At 36.1% G+C, this 19415-nt stretch overlaps 1 protein-coding gene across 1 annotated transcript; it reads right to left on the bottom strand.

Annotated features, from left to right (window-relative positions):
* Positions 1–7252: 7252 nt before the first annotated feature.
* Positions 7253–8677, bottom strand: LOC112707437 (ethylene-responsive transcription factor 4). Its single transcript, XM_025759177.3, has one exon. The coding sequence runs from the start codon at positions 8274–8276 to the stop codon at positions 7635–7637; it is 642 nt and encodes a 213-aa protein (XP_025614962.1). The 5' UTR covers positions 8277–8677; the 3' UTR covers positions 7253–7634.
* Positions 8678–19415: the final 10738 nt, after the last annotated feature.

Genomic DNA, 19415 nt, shown 5'->3' with positions numbered 1-19415 from the left:
ACACCCTGTTGCGAATTACGCTGAGAGCCTGACATCATATAAACCGCTACACCCTGTAGCGGTTTATGACCAAATGTGCAGAAAGCATAATCCGCTATACCCTGTAGCGGATTATGAGTAGAGTGGCTCACTATAAAAACCACGTGAGACTGTAGCGGATTCCATTTGAGGAGAGTGGAAAAGAAACTTAGAGAGAGAAAGTAGAGAGAAGGGAGAGGATATTGTTGGAGCAGTGGAACAATAGAAGATGAAAGGCGGTTGTACTGGCTCGACGGCGTTGCTCACGTAGCCGGAACCATCAATGAAGAGGTAAGTCTCTTTATTTTCTTTCAATTGGATAATATCTGTATATTTTATTTAATATTAAGGAAGTTATTTATTAATTAGAAAGATAGAGACTTAGTTTAGCTTTGGGTTTGAAAATGAAAATTTGAAATTTAAACTTTGAAATTTAAAATTTAAAATTAAATATAGAGAATTTGGAATTTAAGTTGTGGATAGTAAATTAGTAATTTTAAAACCTATGTAGTTTAACACTTGAAACATAAGCTATGGTTTGGTGATGTCATTGTTAGAAATTAAGCAGGTGTTCTTTATTTCTGAATATGCAGCCAACCCGATGTATTTATAGCGTCTGTAGGCAACAGAATATGTCGTTACATGATAGGACCATACCTTACTTGGAGAGGGTTGGATTGTACCACCTGGCTAGGCTCAACGCGCATTGGTTCTGGTTGGATGAGCCTTTGGTCAATGCATTTATCGAGAGGTGGCGGCTTGAGACCCACAGTTTTATATGCCATTCAGAGAGTGTACTATCACGCTCCAGAATGTGGCATATCAGTTGGGGCTGCCTGTGGATGGCCACACTATTTCTGGGTGCATGACTGACTTCCACCTGCACATTGAGGGGCCAGATCAGCATAGGAGTGATTCCAATAGTTATTTGGTGATCTTCTGCCACTGGATAAGAGAAAGTTATACACGATCCACTTCACATGGTTCCATGAGCGGTTCAGGGTGTTACTGACTGATGCTTCCGAGAAGACCGTGCTCATATATGCATGTGCATATATTATGATGCTTCTGTTGACACAGTCGGTTATAGCGTACGGTCACTAGTCTGATATAGTTTGCAGTGATTGAGTGGCATCAGATAGACAGGATCTTCCCACAGCTAGGGGGCATACAGCATCTGCCTGAGCCAGCTCTGAACATAGAGTATCTTTATAGTAAGGATGATAAGGTGGAGATAGATGGTTCCCAACTTACTATAGGACATGGCATCAGCATTGGGACGAGCGAGTTTGCTTTGTGTTGAGTATCCAGAGAGTGGCTGATCCTGGTCCATCCGCTGAGTACCTGGACTGGTGGTACCGAGTTGCACATAGGATTATGTCATCAGGGATTGCGTTCACAAATCCCAGGCCGACACAAGTTCCAGACGATGCTGTACTCAGAGGGTCGTCGCAGGCGCCCATTAGAGTACCAGCGTCAGATATGCCCTATAACAGACGTGTGGAGCAGAGACGACGCATTGGTACACGTGCCACTAGTCGCGAGTGCCGCTGGCTCGACGACATGATGCAAGAGGAGCAGGTTGGTGGTGATGACGGAGGCCAGGCAGATCATCGCCTTCGTCGATCTAGTGCTAGACGACGGCCTGCTCGTGCTGGATGAGCACCTTCCGTCCACCATGATGACGAGGCTAGATCGTCCCGTGGTCACCCTACTGACACTCACGTTGGTGGGACTGCAAAGGCTAGTATGGGTGGTACAACTTTTACTCACGTATCTAGCTCTCAGGTACTGCATGAGTGTAACACGCAGATGTTTACTGATCTTGCTACCACTATTTTCACCATGGATTTGGACGATCAGTTAGCTGGACCACAGTTCTATGTGAATTTCGCTGAGATCATACGGGGTGACGACGTTCATCAGTACCAGAGTCTGATTCTAGGTGGTCTGTCCGAGCCTCCGGAGTACAGGCCACAGCCAGCAGATGTGCCGTCCCAGGTTCCTGAGTCCCAGTTTTCGGTCGACCTTAATGAGCCTACAGACAACCCATAGGACCCTTGGTTTGGCATGGGGGGGACGCCGCCATCTGCATTTGGAGTTGGGCTACAGGATGCTCCACCCGGAGATCAGCAAGCGACCAGAGTGAGCCTCCGACTCGATGTGGCACAGGGTTGCACCTACTTGGTCCATTTGGGGCCGACCATGATGATGATGGTGGCCAGTAGTAGCGCCCATTGTGTTTGTTCCGACCGTTATCATTGTATGAATCATGACTTATTTATTTTCTGTTAGTTTTAACAACTTGTGACAATATTTGTATGACTTATATAGTTAACTTATTTTTTGTTAGTGTTAATGTCTGGTGAGTTATTTTTTTACGACTTATTGCTTATGACGATTACATTTTGTATCAATTCGTCCACTTTGCATCATGAGTTGTTACTATCACATAGGTATTCCTGATTTTTTATAGTGAGCCACTCTACTCATAATCCACTACAGGGTGTAGCGGATTATGCTTTTTGCACATTTGATCATAAACCGCTACAGGGTGTAGCGATTTATGTGATGTCAGGGTAATCCGCGACAGGATTTAGCGAATTACGTGTATTTGAAATCTGTGTTAGGGTGTCGCAGATTACATATAAGTGTGGGATTGTTGCATTTCCTTCTGCGGTTTCCCAATGTTGTATTTGCGTAAAGGCTTCTTTCGCTCATTTTATTTATGTAAATTACCCGTAATATAAATATTTTATTAAAAAAATATAAAAACTTAATTATAAATTTGATAGAACTATAACAAATAACAAAATAATTAAATTTTAGGTTTAATTACTCTGTTGGTCCTTATAGTTTTACTAAATTTTTAATTAGGTTCCTATACTTTTTTTTTCTTTCAATTAGGTCTCTATATTGCTTTAATTTTGTTATTAAGTCATTTCTAGTATAAAAATATTAGAATTAACGGAATGTTTCTTCACAAATTGAAGATATTTATAATTAAAAACTTAATTAAATCTTTAACTGCATGTATTTTAGAAAAAATATTATGTTAATTTTAATATTTTAATATGTAAAGAAAGTAATTATAAAATTAAAAGTAGTGTAAAAACTCAATTAAAAAAATATAAAAATTTAATTAAAACTTTAGTGAAACTATAAAAACAAAATAATTAAACCTAAACCTTGTTGATGTTTCAAATACACTTTTCTCCCTGTTCGGACCTTGGGCAATGGGCATAGACATTAGCTCTGTTTGATTAATTATATAAAATAAAAATTAATTTATTTTTAAGTTAAAATTAAAACGATATTATATTTTTATTTTTATCTATTATATATTTTTTCATTATCATCAACAGCTATCTCAGATTATTATCATATCTCTATTATCTCTTTTTTATTGTGTAGGAAGATATTTTTATTTATTGATTTCTAAAAACAAGAAATAAGTAGTTAAGAAGTGGTAAATATTAAAAAAATACATGAGAAAAAGAAACATTAAAATAAAGGATATAAAAAAATAGGGATAAGTATTGTTTTGGTCTCTCACGTTGAGGGTCGGAATCAAAATCGTTCTCAACGTAATTTTCGATTTAGAATCATACTTAACGTTTTTTTCGTATTAAAATCGTCCTTTTAATTTTTTTTGGACCAAAATACCCTCACCACTACCAACACAATTACCTCCTCCACAGCACCACCACCAACACCAACACCACCACCACAACCAACACCAACACCAACACCAACACCAACACCACCACAACCACCACCACCGCCACCACTAACAACAACAGAATAAACAAAAGAAAAAAATTGAGACCTGGGAAGCAGAAATTTGGAGCAGGGAAGGAGAAGGAAAACACAGCACCAAAACAGCACAATGAACAAAAGTGATGGATTTAGGCAGTATTCTATTTGTTGAATTCAACAACCAATTACAAGTAAGTAATAAGAATCCAAACAATTACACTCAACTGAATCCAACAATGAAGGTCACATTGAAACAAGAACTCAGCAGCAATAACAACTTAAATTCATACATTAAGCAAAAATCATTCCTGCACAAGCAACCATTAACAATATTTAGCAGCTGATTCACTCCAAATCGTCATGAACAAACACACAGCAGCAAGAGACAGGGGTGCAGCAGAATTAGACAAGCCAATTTAGCACTGGGCAAATCAATGAAACAGTAACATTTCTAAACAGCAGCATTAATCAAAACAAAAAACCTAAATTCACTATCCAGCTCAGATTTTCTAACCACCTGGGAAGCAAAAAATTGGAGCAGGGAAGGAGAAGGAAACGTGATGGTGAGAAACGGGCGGAGCAACTCAGCTGGCCTGGTGGTGGCGCTGGCGACGTGGCAGTGGTCAGGACGCAGTGAAATGGAAACATGAATTTTGTCCTGTTCTAACCTTCAAAGACAGTGGGAGAAGCGATGGAGCAAGGAGAAGGGGAAAGGGCTTCGCACGAAGGGGAGGGGCCTGGACACCGCAGCGGCGCTGGGTTGGGTCGCCATGGCTCGTCGATGGTGGAGGCTACGGGTCAGTGGTTCGGCCATGAGGAGGTTGGTTCGCGATGGTGGTTCGACGCTGAAATTAGACGCGAGGGGGAGAAGAGGGTAGAGGGTCGCGGGGGTGGTTGGCTGGGTTAGGGTTCGGATAGGGGATGGTGACGGGTTGGGACGCCGGTATGGGCGCAGTGGCGAAGGTTGGGTGGCAACGCCGTCACTGGGGGGCGTGGTAGCTGTTCGGTGGCAGAGTAGAGGAGAGTGAGGCAAGGGGACAGAGAAGAGATGAGAGAAGAGGAAAAAGAAAGGGGAGAGGGGAAAAGCTGATCGCGGTGGCTCGCTGGGGCTGTTCGGTGGCAGAGGAGAGGAGAGTGGGGGCAAGGAGATAGAGAAGAGATGAGAGAAGAGCAAGAAGAAAGAGGAGAGGGGGAGCGGTGGCTCGCTGGGGATTAGGGATAGTTTAGGAATAAAATTAAAAATTTTATTAAAAAGCACGATTTTAATACAAAAAAAAATGTTAAGTATGATTCTAAATCAAAAATTACGTTGGGGACGGTTTCGATTCTGACCCTCAACGTGAGGGACCAAAATAATACTTATCCCAAAAAAATACATCAGCAAAGAGACTTCTCAATACCATTTTCTACGACTGCGTATCCTTTTTTTTAAAGACCACTTAAAGGCAATTAAGACAGAACTTTTACAAAAATATTTGCCTTTAAATTAATATTATAAAATGAAATATCTTTTATATTTTTATTTGTAATTATATAATAGATGAAGAAATTTAATTTTAATTTTTTATCTATTTTAAATATCAGATTTAATTTATAAATTAAATAATTTTCAAAAAATTCCAAACACAATTTATTATTATTGAATTTAGCTCACATGTATTTTTGGATACATGATAAATTTATTATTAATAAAAAATTTAAATTTTATTATTTAATAGATACAACACAAATATATTAAAATTTTAAATTTTTTATATTTTTAATAAAAAGATTTTTAATTTGTTTAGCTAAATCCATTATTATTTGTTGGTCGTATTTTATTACGGTATTTAGTGAGGCTGTATTTGTGTACACCGTATGATTATTTAAGGAAATACGACAAGTACTACTAGTAGTATACAGTACTAACAGTAGTAATGAGGCGTGAGAGAATAAAAAAGGGGGGAAGGAGGTGGGAAAAGGTGGAGACACAGGAAAAGATGGGGGCGCTACGCTGAAACATCACGTGAAGACAACATTAACCCCGACAACTACGTTGTCAACACGCAACGCCACATTCTGGGCCCCACCCCACATACGCGGCCACTTCTAATTGGTTCTCTTTTTCTCACGCACCGTTTTCGCCGTCGGTGCCGCCTCCATCCAACACACATTTATCTATTTTATTTTATTTTATTATTCTCATTTTCCTCACGCTCGGCTCAACCCACTTCTTCATCTTTTATCCGAATACGACAACTCTATTATTTTCAACTTAGTAATTTCAAGATTATCTTCATGTTGTTTTAATTAATATTTATTTTTGTATGATAAAAATTAAAATAAAAGAAAATAAAAACAGGTAAAGAGAAATGAGGCACGAAGCAGCGTATCACCCAAAACAAGAGCAAGAAGTGGAGCTGCCCCGTACAAGGATGACCGTTGGATTGAAAATTGAGCATGGAGATTTGCGCCGCAACGCAATAAACCAATACACGAATCTCGAGAGATCAATTACCCACGCTCCTTAATCCTCATCATGGAACCTGAACCTGAAAAAGCTCCTTTTTTATTCCTTTTTTCTTTAAAATTTTGATTATTTATTTTTAGTCATTGAATTACAAAACCGTGTCGTGGAGAGTTGGGTTGGGACCACAGTGACAGCATCAAGCAAAGTGAGCTTTGCTTCTCTCCTTTTTTCATTTTACTTAAAATTGTAACAATTTTCTATAGCAACGTCCGCGCAGCCGTCCACGTGACCACGTTAAACATTATTATTATTATTATAAACTATAAAGCCGCTTCTAGTAGCATTTTCATTTTTCATGATAATATTAAGGTGCCGCAACAAATTAAAATTAAACTCAGTTTTATTTCATTGTGCCTTTTAATAGTTTAATCAATACCAATTGGAGTAGTTAATTAAATTATGCTATTTGATTAGCGATGGTTAATCTAAATTATACATTTTATACTCTATAAAAAATAGAAAAAATTAAATAAAGGTAAATATACCAATGGGTTTTTCAAAGAGAGAAAAAAAAAAAAAACCTAATCAGAGTCGCAACAATGCCGGCGACGTGTCTGTCAGATCTCATCCAACAAATAACACACATCATCAAAATTAAAATAAACAATCGAAGGACATTCCCTCGTTTAATCGGAAAATGGCATCAAAATCGTTTGAACTTCACCGGATCCAGTTTAACCATCAAACACACATTATACTAACTAATTAATAATTATTTAAAATTAGCAGATTAAAAATTATTTACCTATACTCTTCCGTACCATAAATATTTTCTACTGAGAAGGAACAACAATTAACCAACACTGAATAGTTCGTTCATCTTCCCTTATCACATTATCATTGCTTCCCCCAACTGAAGCAAAATTTTATTTCTATACATTAAAATGTAACTCAAAACTAAAAACTTAAACACAATATAACAGATCTAAATAAGCAGAGGAGCTTTCGATTAATAGGACGAAAGACTGCATTAAAAACCATATATTATAAAATTAATTAACATCACTTGCAGGAACAACCATGAGAAACAAGGAGCAATTTCTCGGTTGCAAAAAAAGGCCACATGTGCCAGGTTTTCAGTTATGGACTTTTTATATACAAAAGAAAAAACCGTAAGGTTATGATCGTCATCGCCTTCATCTTCAAGGTCAACAAATCCAAATCCTCGTGTTAGCTTCTACTCACTCATCTCCCTCTCTCTTTTTAACACGTAACAACTTTGAGAGAGTGGTTCTTCTGTTTCGTCTTTTTTTTTTTTCATTTTTTTAACCTAATAAGTAAAAATTAAGAAAATGGCGAAAATTTTGGTCTCTGAACGAAAAAGAGAGAACGCCAAAACGGTGCCGTATCAAGCGACCTCAGGAGGAGGAGCGATGTTGAGGTCGAGATCCAACAGTCCCTTACGTGGCACGCCCTCGTAGTCCACCACGGAGGAAGAGTCGGAGTCGCTGCACGCGCCACCTATGAAACACATCTCGCGGCGGCTCACGTTCTCCGCCGCACGCGCGAACGCGTCAAAGAACATAACAGGACGCGACGCCGGGAACGCCATGACGGCGGAAGCGGAGGCGGACGAAAACGGCTTCAGCGTGAGTTCTAGCTGCGGCTGCGACTGCGGCTGCGCCGACGGTGGCGGCGGCGGCGGGGAAGACGAATCGAGCGTGCTACTCTGGCTAGGGCTACGCGCGGCGTTGCTGTTGTTAATGTTAACGAAGCTGTTGCTGTTGTTAAGAAGCTCCGCCGGAGTCGGAAAATTGGTCTTAGCCTTGGCGCCACGGAACTCCCTTGCGGCGGCGTCGTAGGCACGCGCCGCCTCCTCCGCTGTATCAAAAGTTCCAAGCCAGACGCGCGTCTTCTTGCCAGGGTCGCGGATCTCGGCAGCGTAACGTCCCCATGGGCGTTTCCTAACGCCTCTGTAACGGATCTCTTTGGCGTTGTGTGCGGTGAGATTGGGTCCGTTAAGTGCGGTCGCTCTGTCCCTTGGAGCCATCGGTTTCTTGTTTTTCTGTTAAGATTCAAACGTAACAGAAATGAAGAAAGTGTGAGAAGTGGTTGCGGTGGAGGGGTTTGTGATTGTGTGTTGGGATTGAGACAATGTCTGAAGGAAGCGATGGGGGTTGTGGGTAGTTTTATAGCAGAATGTGTAGAGAGAGAAAAGCAAGAGAGAGAAAGTAGTGTGTTATGCGTGCGTGTATAGTAAATAAAGAAGCTAAAGCTACGCTCCTTTTAGGCGATTGTTGCTTACACAAACGTGGCTTCCGTAACACAAACCACTTTTGTTTGTTTCATGCCTGCATTCCACTCACCTCCTGCCACCTTAGTGGAGTCATTTAACACTTTTCTTTTGTTTCATCCCTTTAGGTCTTAGTTACTATACCGGTATACCGACACCTTCTTGAGGCTGCAAAAATCGAACCACTCAATAAATCAATAAAATTAGTGATTAATTGATTTAATTAGAATTCAATCAGAGTTTAATCAATTTAATTAAATATTAAATAAATTTTTTAAAAATTTAATATATAATTTTAAATATATAAATTTAATAATATTTAATTTAATAAAATTTAAAATTATAATTTTATATAATAAATTATTTATAATTTAATATTAAAAATTTATAAACAATTTTAAATAGCAATATTTATAACTAAGAACAATCAAATACATACAATAATAAATACATAATGTTTTATTATTAAAAAAACATTAACAAATAAATTTTTAATTAAACATGTTAAATTTCACAAAATCTTATTAAACAAATATACATAATTAGTGACTGACTTTTAATAAAATCATAAATATAAATTCAACAAAAATAAAAAAAATAAGTTTTTAACTTAACTAGAATCTATTCGTAACCTACTAATTTTGTTATCAATATGATAATATTTTAACCCCATCAATCACTACCATACACACAAAAAAAAAAGAGCAGCAAAAACACACCACACAAAAATAAAGAGTCATTCTTTAGTACATAAATCGTATAATAATAAGCTGCATTTTGAAATATATCGAGTTCAACATAAAAATTAAACTCAAACTCTCATATTCAAACTTTCACGCTTTTAAATTACTGCAAACAGAAAAAATGATATTAGTAAAATCAGTAAGACCAACATTATTTCATTCATTGAGTCATGAAACTCAAAAAATAATATCAGCTAGACCTACTCAACTAAAAAGAACACTAAATACAGCAACACAGATTCTTCTCTTAAACGCAACATGAACAATTTTAATTTGAAAAAAGATTAATATCACCTAAAGTACGAAAAATAGAATTCAAAGTATTTTTTTCTTTTCACAATGAAGCACGCATATATTCCTCTCTTAAATGTAAACGAAACAACCGATTCTAATCCAAATGAGCCGAATTCAAAGTTTCTAGTTCCGAAAAATAAACTCTGCTGAATCAGAAAGGAGAATAAAAAAATCGAAGAGGCGAAACTTGTCGAGCAAGAAGTTAGGAAAGAGGTGACTGTTGGTAAGGTAATGGTTGTAGCAAGGGCAATCACTCTTGTTGCGGAAGTGAGTGATGATGCACATATAGCAGAAGCTGTGTTCACGATGGCAGAGATAGAGGTCGGCGCCAATAGTGGTAGAGATGATGGAGGCGTTTCTTCTGTGCGTTGGAGACTTGGAGGAAATTAGGGTTGAAACTTGGAAGGAAGAGGGAGAAGGAGGTGTTCTTGCGAGTAGGGGTGGAAACAGGTCAGGTCAGGCCAGACTTTGATCTTAACAGGCCTGGTCTATCATGTAGTCAATTGGCCTGAGTCTGGCCTGCAACCTATTATAGGCTTTTTTTAAAGTACTAAGTCTATCATGTAATTCAGCCTGGCCTGGCGTGAAATCTGTTAAAAGGCCTGATAATTTTTTTTACAAAAATAAAAATATTCTTTAAAAATTATTTTTTAATAAACATGTTTAAATGTAATATGTCATATTTAATATTTATAAAAAAATTTAAATTTTAAAGTATTTAAAATATACAAAACTATTTATAATTAAATATAACAAATTTAAAATATCTCATAATTTTATTAATAATAAAAAATTATTTATATATGTAATTATGTATTAACAGGCCTAGGCATATGTGACAGGCCAATAAAGCTAATTAATGAACTTGGACTTGACTTATTAACATAATAAGACTTTTATAAGAACTTGAGTCTGTGCCTATTTTATAACAGGTCAGACCAAACACAGGCTAGGCTAGGCTAGGCTACAGGCCCCTAGCAAGCTGCCTGACCTTTTCCTACTCTTATTTGTGAGGCTAGGTTTGAAAATTGGGGACTGGGTTAGTAATTTAAGATTTTCTTTTTTTCTTCTGATGTCAAAACGATGTTGTTTCTGAATTTGGCTTACAAAATCAGACTTTTTAAAAGTCCGACCAATTCTACTGAATAACCATCAGTTTTATTGGTTTTTAAACTGATTTTTTGTAGAACAATTTTAGAGTTAACTAGACCGACTAAATGATCAATTTCTAATTAATTTGATCAAATCAACCGGTCCGATTTTTTAAACCTTGCGTCTTCCTTCTCTTCATTGTTTTTTCAATTCTCAATTTTGTATTATGTCTTTAATTCTTTTAGAAAGAAAAATATGAAAATTAATTTTTTTACGGTTAATTTTATCATTTTCTTTCATTTTCTTATTTTCTTTTCTCTCTTATTAGATAAATATTTTTTTAGCTAGATAATATTCAAGATAATTCCAATGTATTTAACTATCTATTAATGAATGGAGTTTTAGTATTAAATTACTCAAATTTTTACGCATAATTATTAATTTCCTAATAACTAAATGTATTATTTTTATTTTTCTTAAAAATTCTCTACATATTTTTTAATTTTGTCAACAAATATCTTAAGATAACCAATTAAGATACTTATAATAAAAAATAATATATTACTTATAATAATATCTTAATATATTACTTATAAAAAATATCTTAAGATTATCAATTAAGATACAAATATATTTAAATCCGTTTTTTTAAAATAATAAAAAATTACTTATAATAATCTTAAATAATTCTAATTTCAATAAGGATTTTAAAGACATTAATTAAATAAAACCTAGATAATAAGTGTCTCAGGCGGCACATCATCATCAAAATCCTAAGGAAAATAGTATAGACTATAGAGTCTTACGCTGGCTGGCCGTTAGAGTGGCAAAACCAAAAGTGAAACTTTAGAACCTCAAATAAGGAATTCCGAACTTCCAAATTTGCATCTAATGAAAAATATGCTTGTCCTATTTTAGTTTTGTTCCATTTACGTCAAACTCAATTTAATTTCACATACTACCTAAGAAACGTCGCATTTCGAAATTAAATTGAGGTAAGCACTTCTAACTATATACAATCCAATAGAATATGTTTATTGTGCTAAACATCCTCTCATCCGATCCGAAGCTGAAAATCAAAACCAGAACGCACTTTTTTCTTTTGGTGTATGATAATTTTTCATTTGAAGAGCAAACATACATGGTGGTATATTTGCTAGAAGAAAAAAAGGGGGAGGGATTAGAGCATATCCACTAAAGAAGAAAAAATAGTTACACATGCTACAAAAGAGTGGTCCACACTTCACACTATACAGCCCACAGGATTAGGCGCAGACGCAGAGAGCGACCGGGAAAAGAAAGAAGAACAACGCGTACGAACACGCTCCCCACACGTGGCTGGTCCTCAACAAATCAAACAAAAACAGTAACGTTAGCTCCACTCATTAAAATAAAATGTATAAAAAAACGAAATCCAGTAGTAGTATTAATCCCCAAAAAAAAAAAAGAAAAGAGGAGAAAAGAGCACGGTCAACGAGGTTGGGTTGACTACACTGTTACGCGCAGCAACGTTTTAACACACACAGCATGGTTCCCATATTTGTTTACACTTTTCGACGATAAAGCGCCGCGCCGCCCCAGCGAGAGCGCGTGGGTGGTGGGTCCCGCCATGAACAATAATTATTAAGATTGTGGACCAACATGGCCACGTGGGGTGATGTAGCTTAGACACGTATAGAGAACAAAAAAGATTTGCATTTGAGGAGGCGGCGTGTCCCCACTTAACCGCCGTTTGGTTGTTGCTGTTGATGTGCTGAGCGACGGCGGTTTGAGTTAACGGAACGTGTGAGTGTTTTTCAAATTCTATTTTTTTGTGATGATTGTTTGGGAGACAATTGTCGGCACACTCCAGCTCGGCGCCGCGTGAGATGGAGTTTGGGATCGAAGGGTGGAGAAGAGTTTGTGGATAGGATGATGACACGTGGCACTTTGGATACCTGGCGGGAGACACGCATAGATATAGCCGCCCCCTTGACCCGTCATGGATGGTATTTAAGTACTGCCGTCCTTACTTTTCTCTTCCACTTCCACCGTAAGATATTTAAATGCCAAATATTTAATGCTGCTCTATTGTTTTCTTTTTGCTACCTGAAGGTTGAACCAATCTATGTGGTGAATCTCGAGTTTGGGTGGATAATCTTGTACTTTTTTTTATTTAATTTTTATTATATCTTTTTTTGTTTGATAGAGTAATCTCTTAATCAAAGTTTGGAATTATTTTTTATTTAATTAGTTTGAGTAGAAGTTTTACCCGCCACTATAAATATCAATAGATTAACTATCAATTCGTCATCCAAAAAATTCAAACATTAAGAAATTTTTTTAAAAAAATATTATTAATAAAAATAATTTTTCAATAATTTTAAAATACAATAAAAATAATTAACAAATGTTATTTTTTTATAAATTACAAAAGAATTTTTATATTTAACAATCAACTAATCACCAAAAAAATTTAACAATTAATTTATTTATTTGTTTTGAATTTTTATGATAATATTTGAATAAATATTTAAAAGATATATAAAAAAGAATAAATAATCATTTTTAATCATTAAACATTTAGATAGGAACAAAACTAACCATAAAAAACCTAAACTAATACTATACCACGAAACATATATTTTATTTGACAAAAATACTCTATTGTTAAATTTCAATTAACTCAGTTAAATATTTTTAAAAAATTTTTAAATTACCCAAACCATCATCAATATTTGAAATCATGGCCAAAACTCAAAATTATCGTAATCTTTCTTTCAACTCCTAAACCTTTTTAGCCTTCTTCTATCATCACCATAACCACTTTTAACATCACAATAATAGTCACACCACCACCACCAACATAATCATCTATGACATCAAACCAACCCAACACAACATAACAAATAAAAATCACAAAGAGGTAAAGTAGAAAGATTAAAAGATAAGATAGAGAATTGACTAATATAAAACATAGAGCCAAAATTGCTTCAACAAAAACTCACATTCCCAAGATGGATCTCATAGAAGGCTCAGGGTAAGAAACGGAACAAAGTAGGAAGAAAGGAATAAGCAACAAAAAAAAAAAAGAACGAAGAGAAAGAGCGACATTGCAAAGATCAGGAGCCATCGCCACTGAAGAAAAAAAAAAAGAGAGTAGGAAAGGAATGAGAGAAAGTCGGATAGAGAGAGAGAAAGATGCAAAACCGATAGTTGATGATGATATTTTGGTGGAAAAATGAATTTCTCCCAAAACACACAAATCTAACCGGCAAGTGCATCGGGTCGCATCAAGTAATAAAAACTCACGGGAGTGAGGTCGATCCCACAGGGATTGAAGGATTGAGCAATTTTAGTTTAGTGGTTGATTTAGTCAAGCGAATCAAGTGATTGATTGGTGATTTGCAGAATTTAAATTGCATTGAAAGTAAAGAGAACAGGAAATAAATTGCTGAATCTTAAATAACAAGAAATTAAATGGCAGAAACTTAGATTGCAAGAAATATAAATTGCAGAATCTTAAAGTGCAAGAAATGTAAATGGCTTGAAATGTAAAGGGGATTGGGGATTGGATTTGCAGAATTTAAACAAGGAAAAGTAAATTGCATCAAGTAGAGAAGTAGAAGAGGGTGTGGATGAAATCAGATCTTGAAGCAGAGAAGTAAATGAACATGAAAAGCAGTAAACAGAATGTAAATTGGGAATTTAGATCTCAGGACCCAGAGACTAGAAAACCAAGTCTAGATCTCAATGCCTTCCTAGATCCAACAAGAACAATTGCAAGGGAATTGTAAATTGCAAAGAAAGTAGATGAGACGCAAGTAACAGAAATGGAAATTCAATTGCAGTGAAAATAAACAAGATCCAAGGTGAGATTGAAACAGAATTCCTTCAATTCTCTAACCCAAGATCCAAGACAGTTGTAATTGAAATTGAAAGCAATAAAACTAAGAGGAAGAGAATGGAATTCTCCTTCCCCCAAACTAAGAAATTAAAGATCACTCAATATCTAAAACTCTCTGAAAATTCAAAAGGAAAGCTCTATGAAAACTAAGAAAAGGAAGCTCCCCCGAATAACTTGAATTCTATCCTATTTATACACTTTCTTCAAATGATCTTCAAGCCTTGAATTGGGCCTTTGCTCTTGGTGGAATTGGGTTGAAAGAGGCCTTGGTTGATTGCTCTTGGAGTTTGGAGAGGAACCAAAGTGAACCAATTGAACCGGATTGGATTTTTGTAAAAGTTGGAGTAAAAGTTTGAGCAAAAGTTAGGGGTCTAACTTTTGCTCCAACTTTTCATATCAGATAGCTTAATTTACTGATGCCAACGTTGGTGCAAAAGTTAGGGGTCTAACTTTTGCTCCAACGTTGGCCCTTCCTAATGCACCTATGGCGCCAACGTTAGCCCAAAAGTTAGGGGGCTAACGTTGGCGCAAACGTGAGTAGCCCAGGGAAATTTTTTTTATGCCAACGTTAGCCCAAAAGTTAGGGGGCTAACGTTGGCGCAAACGTGAGTCACCCAGGGAGTGATTTTCAAATTCTCACGTTAGCCTCAAAGTTAGGGGTCTAACTTTGAGGCTAACTTTTCACCCAAAAGTTTGTGCAAAAGTTTGAGGGCTAACTTCAAGTCCAACTTTATGCTTCCTGGTTCAATTTCACTTGTTTCATTGTCCTCTCTTTGCTTCTAGCCATTCCTTCTTACTTCAACCTTTCTCCAAGCTTTCTTCACCTATCATTAACCAACCAAACACATCAAAGCTATGCTCAAAATCATGAGATATTCATTCTATCATAATATGCAACCATTATGGCATCAAATCTCATGAAATAGCATGAATTTATCTATGGTTGATTCAATCAAAGGAAGCATGAAAATCTACCCAAATTAGCTTGCTTAGGCCTCAAGAAAGTGCATAATTCAATTAAAAACAAAAGAAAGAGACTAGTGAAACTAGGCTAAGATGACTTGTCATCAACAGTGTGGAGAGGATAGGGGAAGCGGCGATTGCGCGGCAAATGCGAGGGAGGCCAGAGGCACTGCTACCGTCAAGCAAAGCGTAAGATTAGGAGTTTGCGGAGAATGCGTCGGCTAATATAACAACACAACTTTTATTATGTCATGATCGTACCAAAAGTAAGGCATTACCAACCTACTTTCCTTTATTTTCTATTTAATACTAAGTCTTTACGCTTTAATCTATCGACGGTTTAATGCGTAAAAGTTCAATATTAAATAGATAATAAAAAAATTAGGTTAGTAATGCCTTACTTTTTGATCGATCATGACGTGTTAGAAGTTTGTTCGTTACAGCTAAAGTAAAAGTGCTGGGGTCATATACATTAGGAATAGCCCCATTAACAAAGCGGCTATGATGGATTTTTGCAACGTGTTTAAGGAGACGAGAACATCGAAAGGGGATTTGGAGGTGGTGGTGTTTTATTTGTGATTAGAAATATTTGAGAGCTTATGAATGAGGATGTGGGGGTTTGGTGTGAAGGATTGGATCTGGCTTACGGGGTTTAGTGAATACTACAAGAATATCGCTGAGTACCATTAGATTTTTTGTCGGATTTAGTTTCACGTGTTACCATCGGATTTACAGATAAAAAGTGGAACTATTTCTTAGTGTTAAACATTTACCGTCGGATTCGCTATTCCGACAGTAAAGTCACTGGTAATAATTGGAGGAAAAAAGAGAAACTTGGCGCAAATTTGTTAGATCCGACGGTAACTCAATTTAGTGCGATGCAGCGTTTTGGTCACCCACAAAATATTACCATTGGATTTATCTGCTAGTAAATCCGATAGTAATGAATCCTAAAATTCGAAGCGCAAACCTTCTCGCCCCTTATTTCAAATCCCCCTCTCTTTACCCTTTATTCTCCCTCTCTCTCTCTCTCTCTCTCTCTCTCTCTCTCTCTCTCTCTCTCTCTCTAACCCTCTCTCCGCCACTGTTGGCAGCCCCTCTGCAGCCCACTTTCGCCGCCTCCTCTTCTCTCACCCTCTGTAGTCTACTCTCTCTATAAGAGTCATAATTTTTGAAAATTAAATTATGAGTTAATTGAGATTTGTGATATTTATTTATAATTTTATTTTCAGATAATTATCTTACAAAAAGCTAATTAAAGCAAAGTTATGAGGTTTTAAGTTTAAAATTAATTAGAACTCCTATAATTTTTGTAGAAATTGAGTATTTGCTTATTTATAATTTAAAGCTTTAATTTGAATATTGAGATTTTGAACTTTATTTTATGAATAAAGAAAAATTTATTTGATTACCTTAAATTTTTGAATTGGAAATAATTATTTGAAAATAATAATTTTTAAATTGATAAATAAATAAATAGTATTTTTATAAATTACACACACACAACACCACGCACACAGAGGAGAATCAAAAGAAAAAGAAGAGAGACAGTGCCAGCTGGGGTTGATGCTGCCGCCGCCGCCGTCAATGTCACCCGCGAGAGAGTCGTCAAGTCGCCAAGAAAGAGACGTAGATGAGAGAGAAGGTCGCGTGGAAGAGGACGGAGCTTTGCAGCCATCGCTGTTCTGTCTTCGCTGAGCTACTGTGCTACCGCCGAGGACCATGAAAACGCGGGAGTGGAGAGCCAACGAACAAAGCCATCGCTACCGTCTAAGGAGCCACTGCCGATGGCGTTTTCCGTTGCTGCTCTCGTCGGTGGAGCTCACCGTCGTTGGAGATAAACCGGTGTCGCATCCCTGCTGATAGAGCCACTAGCGCCACTGCTACTCGTCAAATTTGGCATCTATTCCATTAAGGTTTGCTATCTCAGCCGGCTCTGCCTCTGCTTGCTGAAGGGCGATGGAAACTGCCACTGCAGTTGCCGAAGGATAATCCTACAACTGCCAAATTCCATCTGACTCCAGTTTGGGTTCTGGACCTGGTTCGTTTATGCTGGTTTCTATTTTTCTGAGTGTCAGAGTTGCTGTCGTTGGTTCGCTTTCACATTCTCCCTTTATTATAGTAAGTTTTCTTGTTCCAGAACTCTCGCCATTAATATTTTGTTATGGTTTGTTGAGATTTTTGAGACGTTAATGTCTCAGGGTTGAGTTACTGTGAGTGCATACTGCGTTTGTTGCTGTTGCAGTGTTATGGCGAAACTTCTGTAGACGTTGTGGCTGCCATTTCTTTGAGCTAAAAGGAGTTCATCACGTAGTTGAGTCGTGATTGAGGTAGGGATTTTTCTAAAACCTATTTTATTCAAAAAAATTGTTATAAATCAATATCAATATGAAAAATATATTTTTCTGTGATTGTGCAAGTCTTATGGTTTAAATCGAGCTGTGCTGGATAAACGCGATTGATTAAATATTTAAATAGAATGTGGCTGTATTGTGTGACTAATTGGTAAAGTTAAATTGTTTGTGGTTATGAACTGTGATTAATTTACTGATTAATTGAGAAGACTAGATAATCTGATTTTCAACTGATTATGTTAAGTTAGTTATGTTGAATGATAAATTGAATTATGATAAGATGATTATTGAAAATCTATTATTTGAATAATTATTGATAAAAGGCTGATGGATTGATAAGATTGAAGGAATTCGTAAGGGTGATTAAGTCAATTTTTAGGGGAGGTTATGTCTAAATTTTTATAAAAATATAAAAAAAGAGTTGAAGGATAATTGAAAAAAAAATATTAAGGTTAATGAAAGGTTAAGTAAAGTTAAAGAAAAATTAAGGTTAGAAAAAAATTGGGGATTAAAGAAAATGTTAAGTAAGAGGTTAAGGAGAGTTAAATGTTTAACTCAGAATCTTTTGTTTGATATTATTGAGAACAAATTGATTTGTGGCTATCAATGGTGCTTGGTTTGATATCATTGTGTTCGTGTCTATAATTATTATTGTTTTTTGATTGTGTTGATATTTTATGAGATTTATAATTTAGTTGATTATGTTGAATGGTATGTTGGGTAATGTTGGTTTGGAGGGAACCCTTGAAGGGTGGAAAGATTCGAGTTTTAGGGGAGGTTCTGCCGGAATTTTTATATGAATTAACTTACTTGATTTGGTTAACAACGAAGAAGATGAATGAAATATTTAAAAATTTCTTGAAAATGGGTTAGCTAATTAAAGTTTAAAATTTAATTAATTACTTAAAAAGTTTTGGAAATAAGAGTAAGTACGAGGTTTTAATGGAATTAAATATAAAAGTCGAGGAAGTTATTCAAAGAATACGAATTGCAAGTTGTGAATGCTAAGAATGATGAGTTTTATTTTATAAGTTGTGATTTCCGAAAATTCTAAGACGAGAGCTAAGGAACTTTAGTTATAATTTGAATAGAACTTAAGAAGTAGTTAGCCCTTAAAGTGATTGATCAAAGAATGATATATGATATTATGATTATCTTAATGATGAATTTGATGATGATAATGATTATGATTGATGTTGTGGGAATGGTGGTTTGTCCTGATCACATATAGACAAATTGAGTTTGAGGATTCTCTCTCTTGCGCATCTGGGAAATGGATAGAAGGTTAAGAATTTCCTTCGGTTTAATTCTCAATTATGGTGAGGACTGTAGTTTTATCCCGCTCACGATTTAGGGATAATTATCTTTGTGCTAATGTGAACAGAATAAATTATGATTATGATGAATTATGAAATTGGTTAAGATTGTGGTTATGACTGAACCTGATTTTAGATTGTGATTATGATTATTCTAATTGGAAATCGATTGATAATTATTGAAATACCTGGGTAAATTGTAAGAATTGTGGTTTGTCCCACTCGCTCCGTATTGAGATTTGAAATAC

This window comes from Arachis hypogaea, chromosome 8, assembly GCF_003086295.3.
Source record: "Arachis hypogaea cultivar Tifrunner chromosome 8, arahy.Tifrunner.gnm2.J5K5, whole genome shotgun sequence".
NCBI classification, from domain to species: Eukaryota; Viridiplantae; Streptophyta; class Magnoliopsida; order Fabales; family Fabaceae; genus Arachis; species Arachis hypogaea.
The sequence above is the reverse complement of the archived record's forward strand: the minus strand, read 5'-3'. Positions and strand labels throughout refer to the sequence as shown.

Bases quoted from the DNA above. Each gene is read 5' to 3' on its own strand.
- LOC112707437 (XM_025759177.3), bottom strand. From the start codon at position 8,276: ATGGCTCCAAGGGACAGAGCGACCGCACTTAACGGACCCAATCTCACC.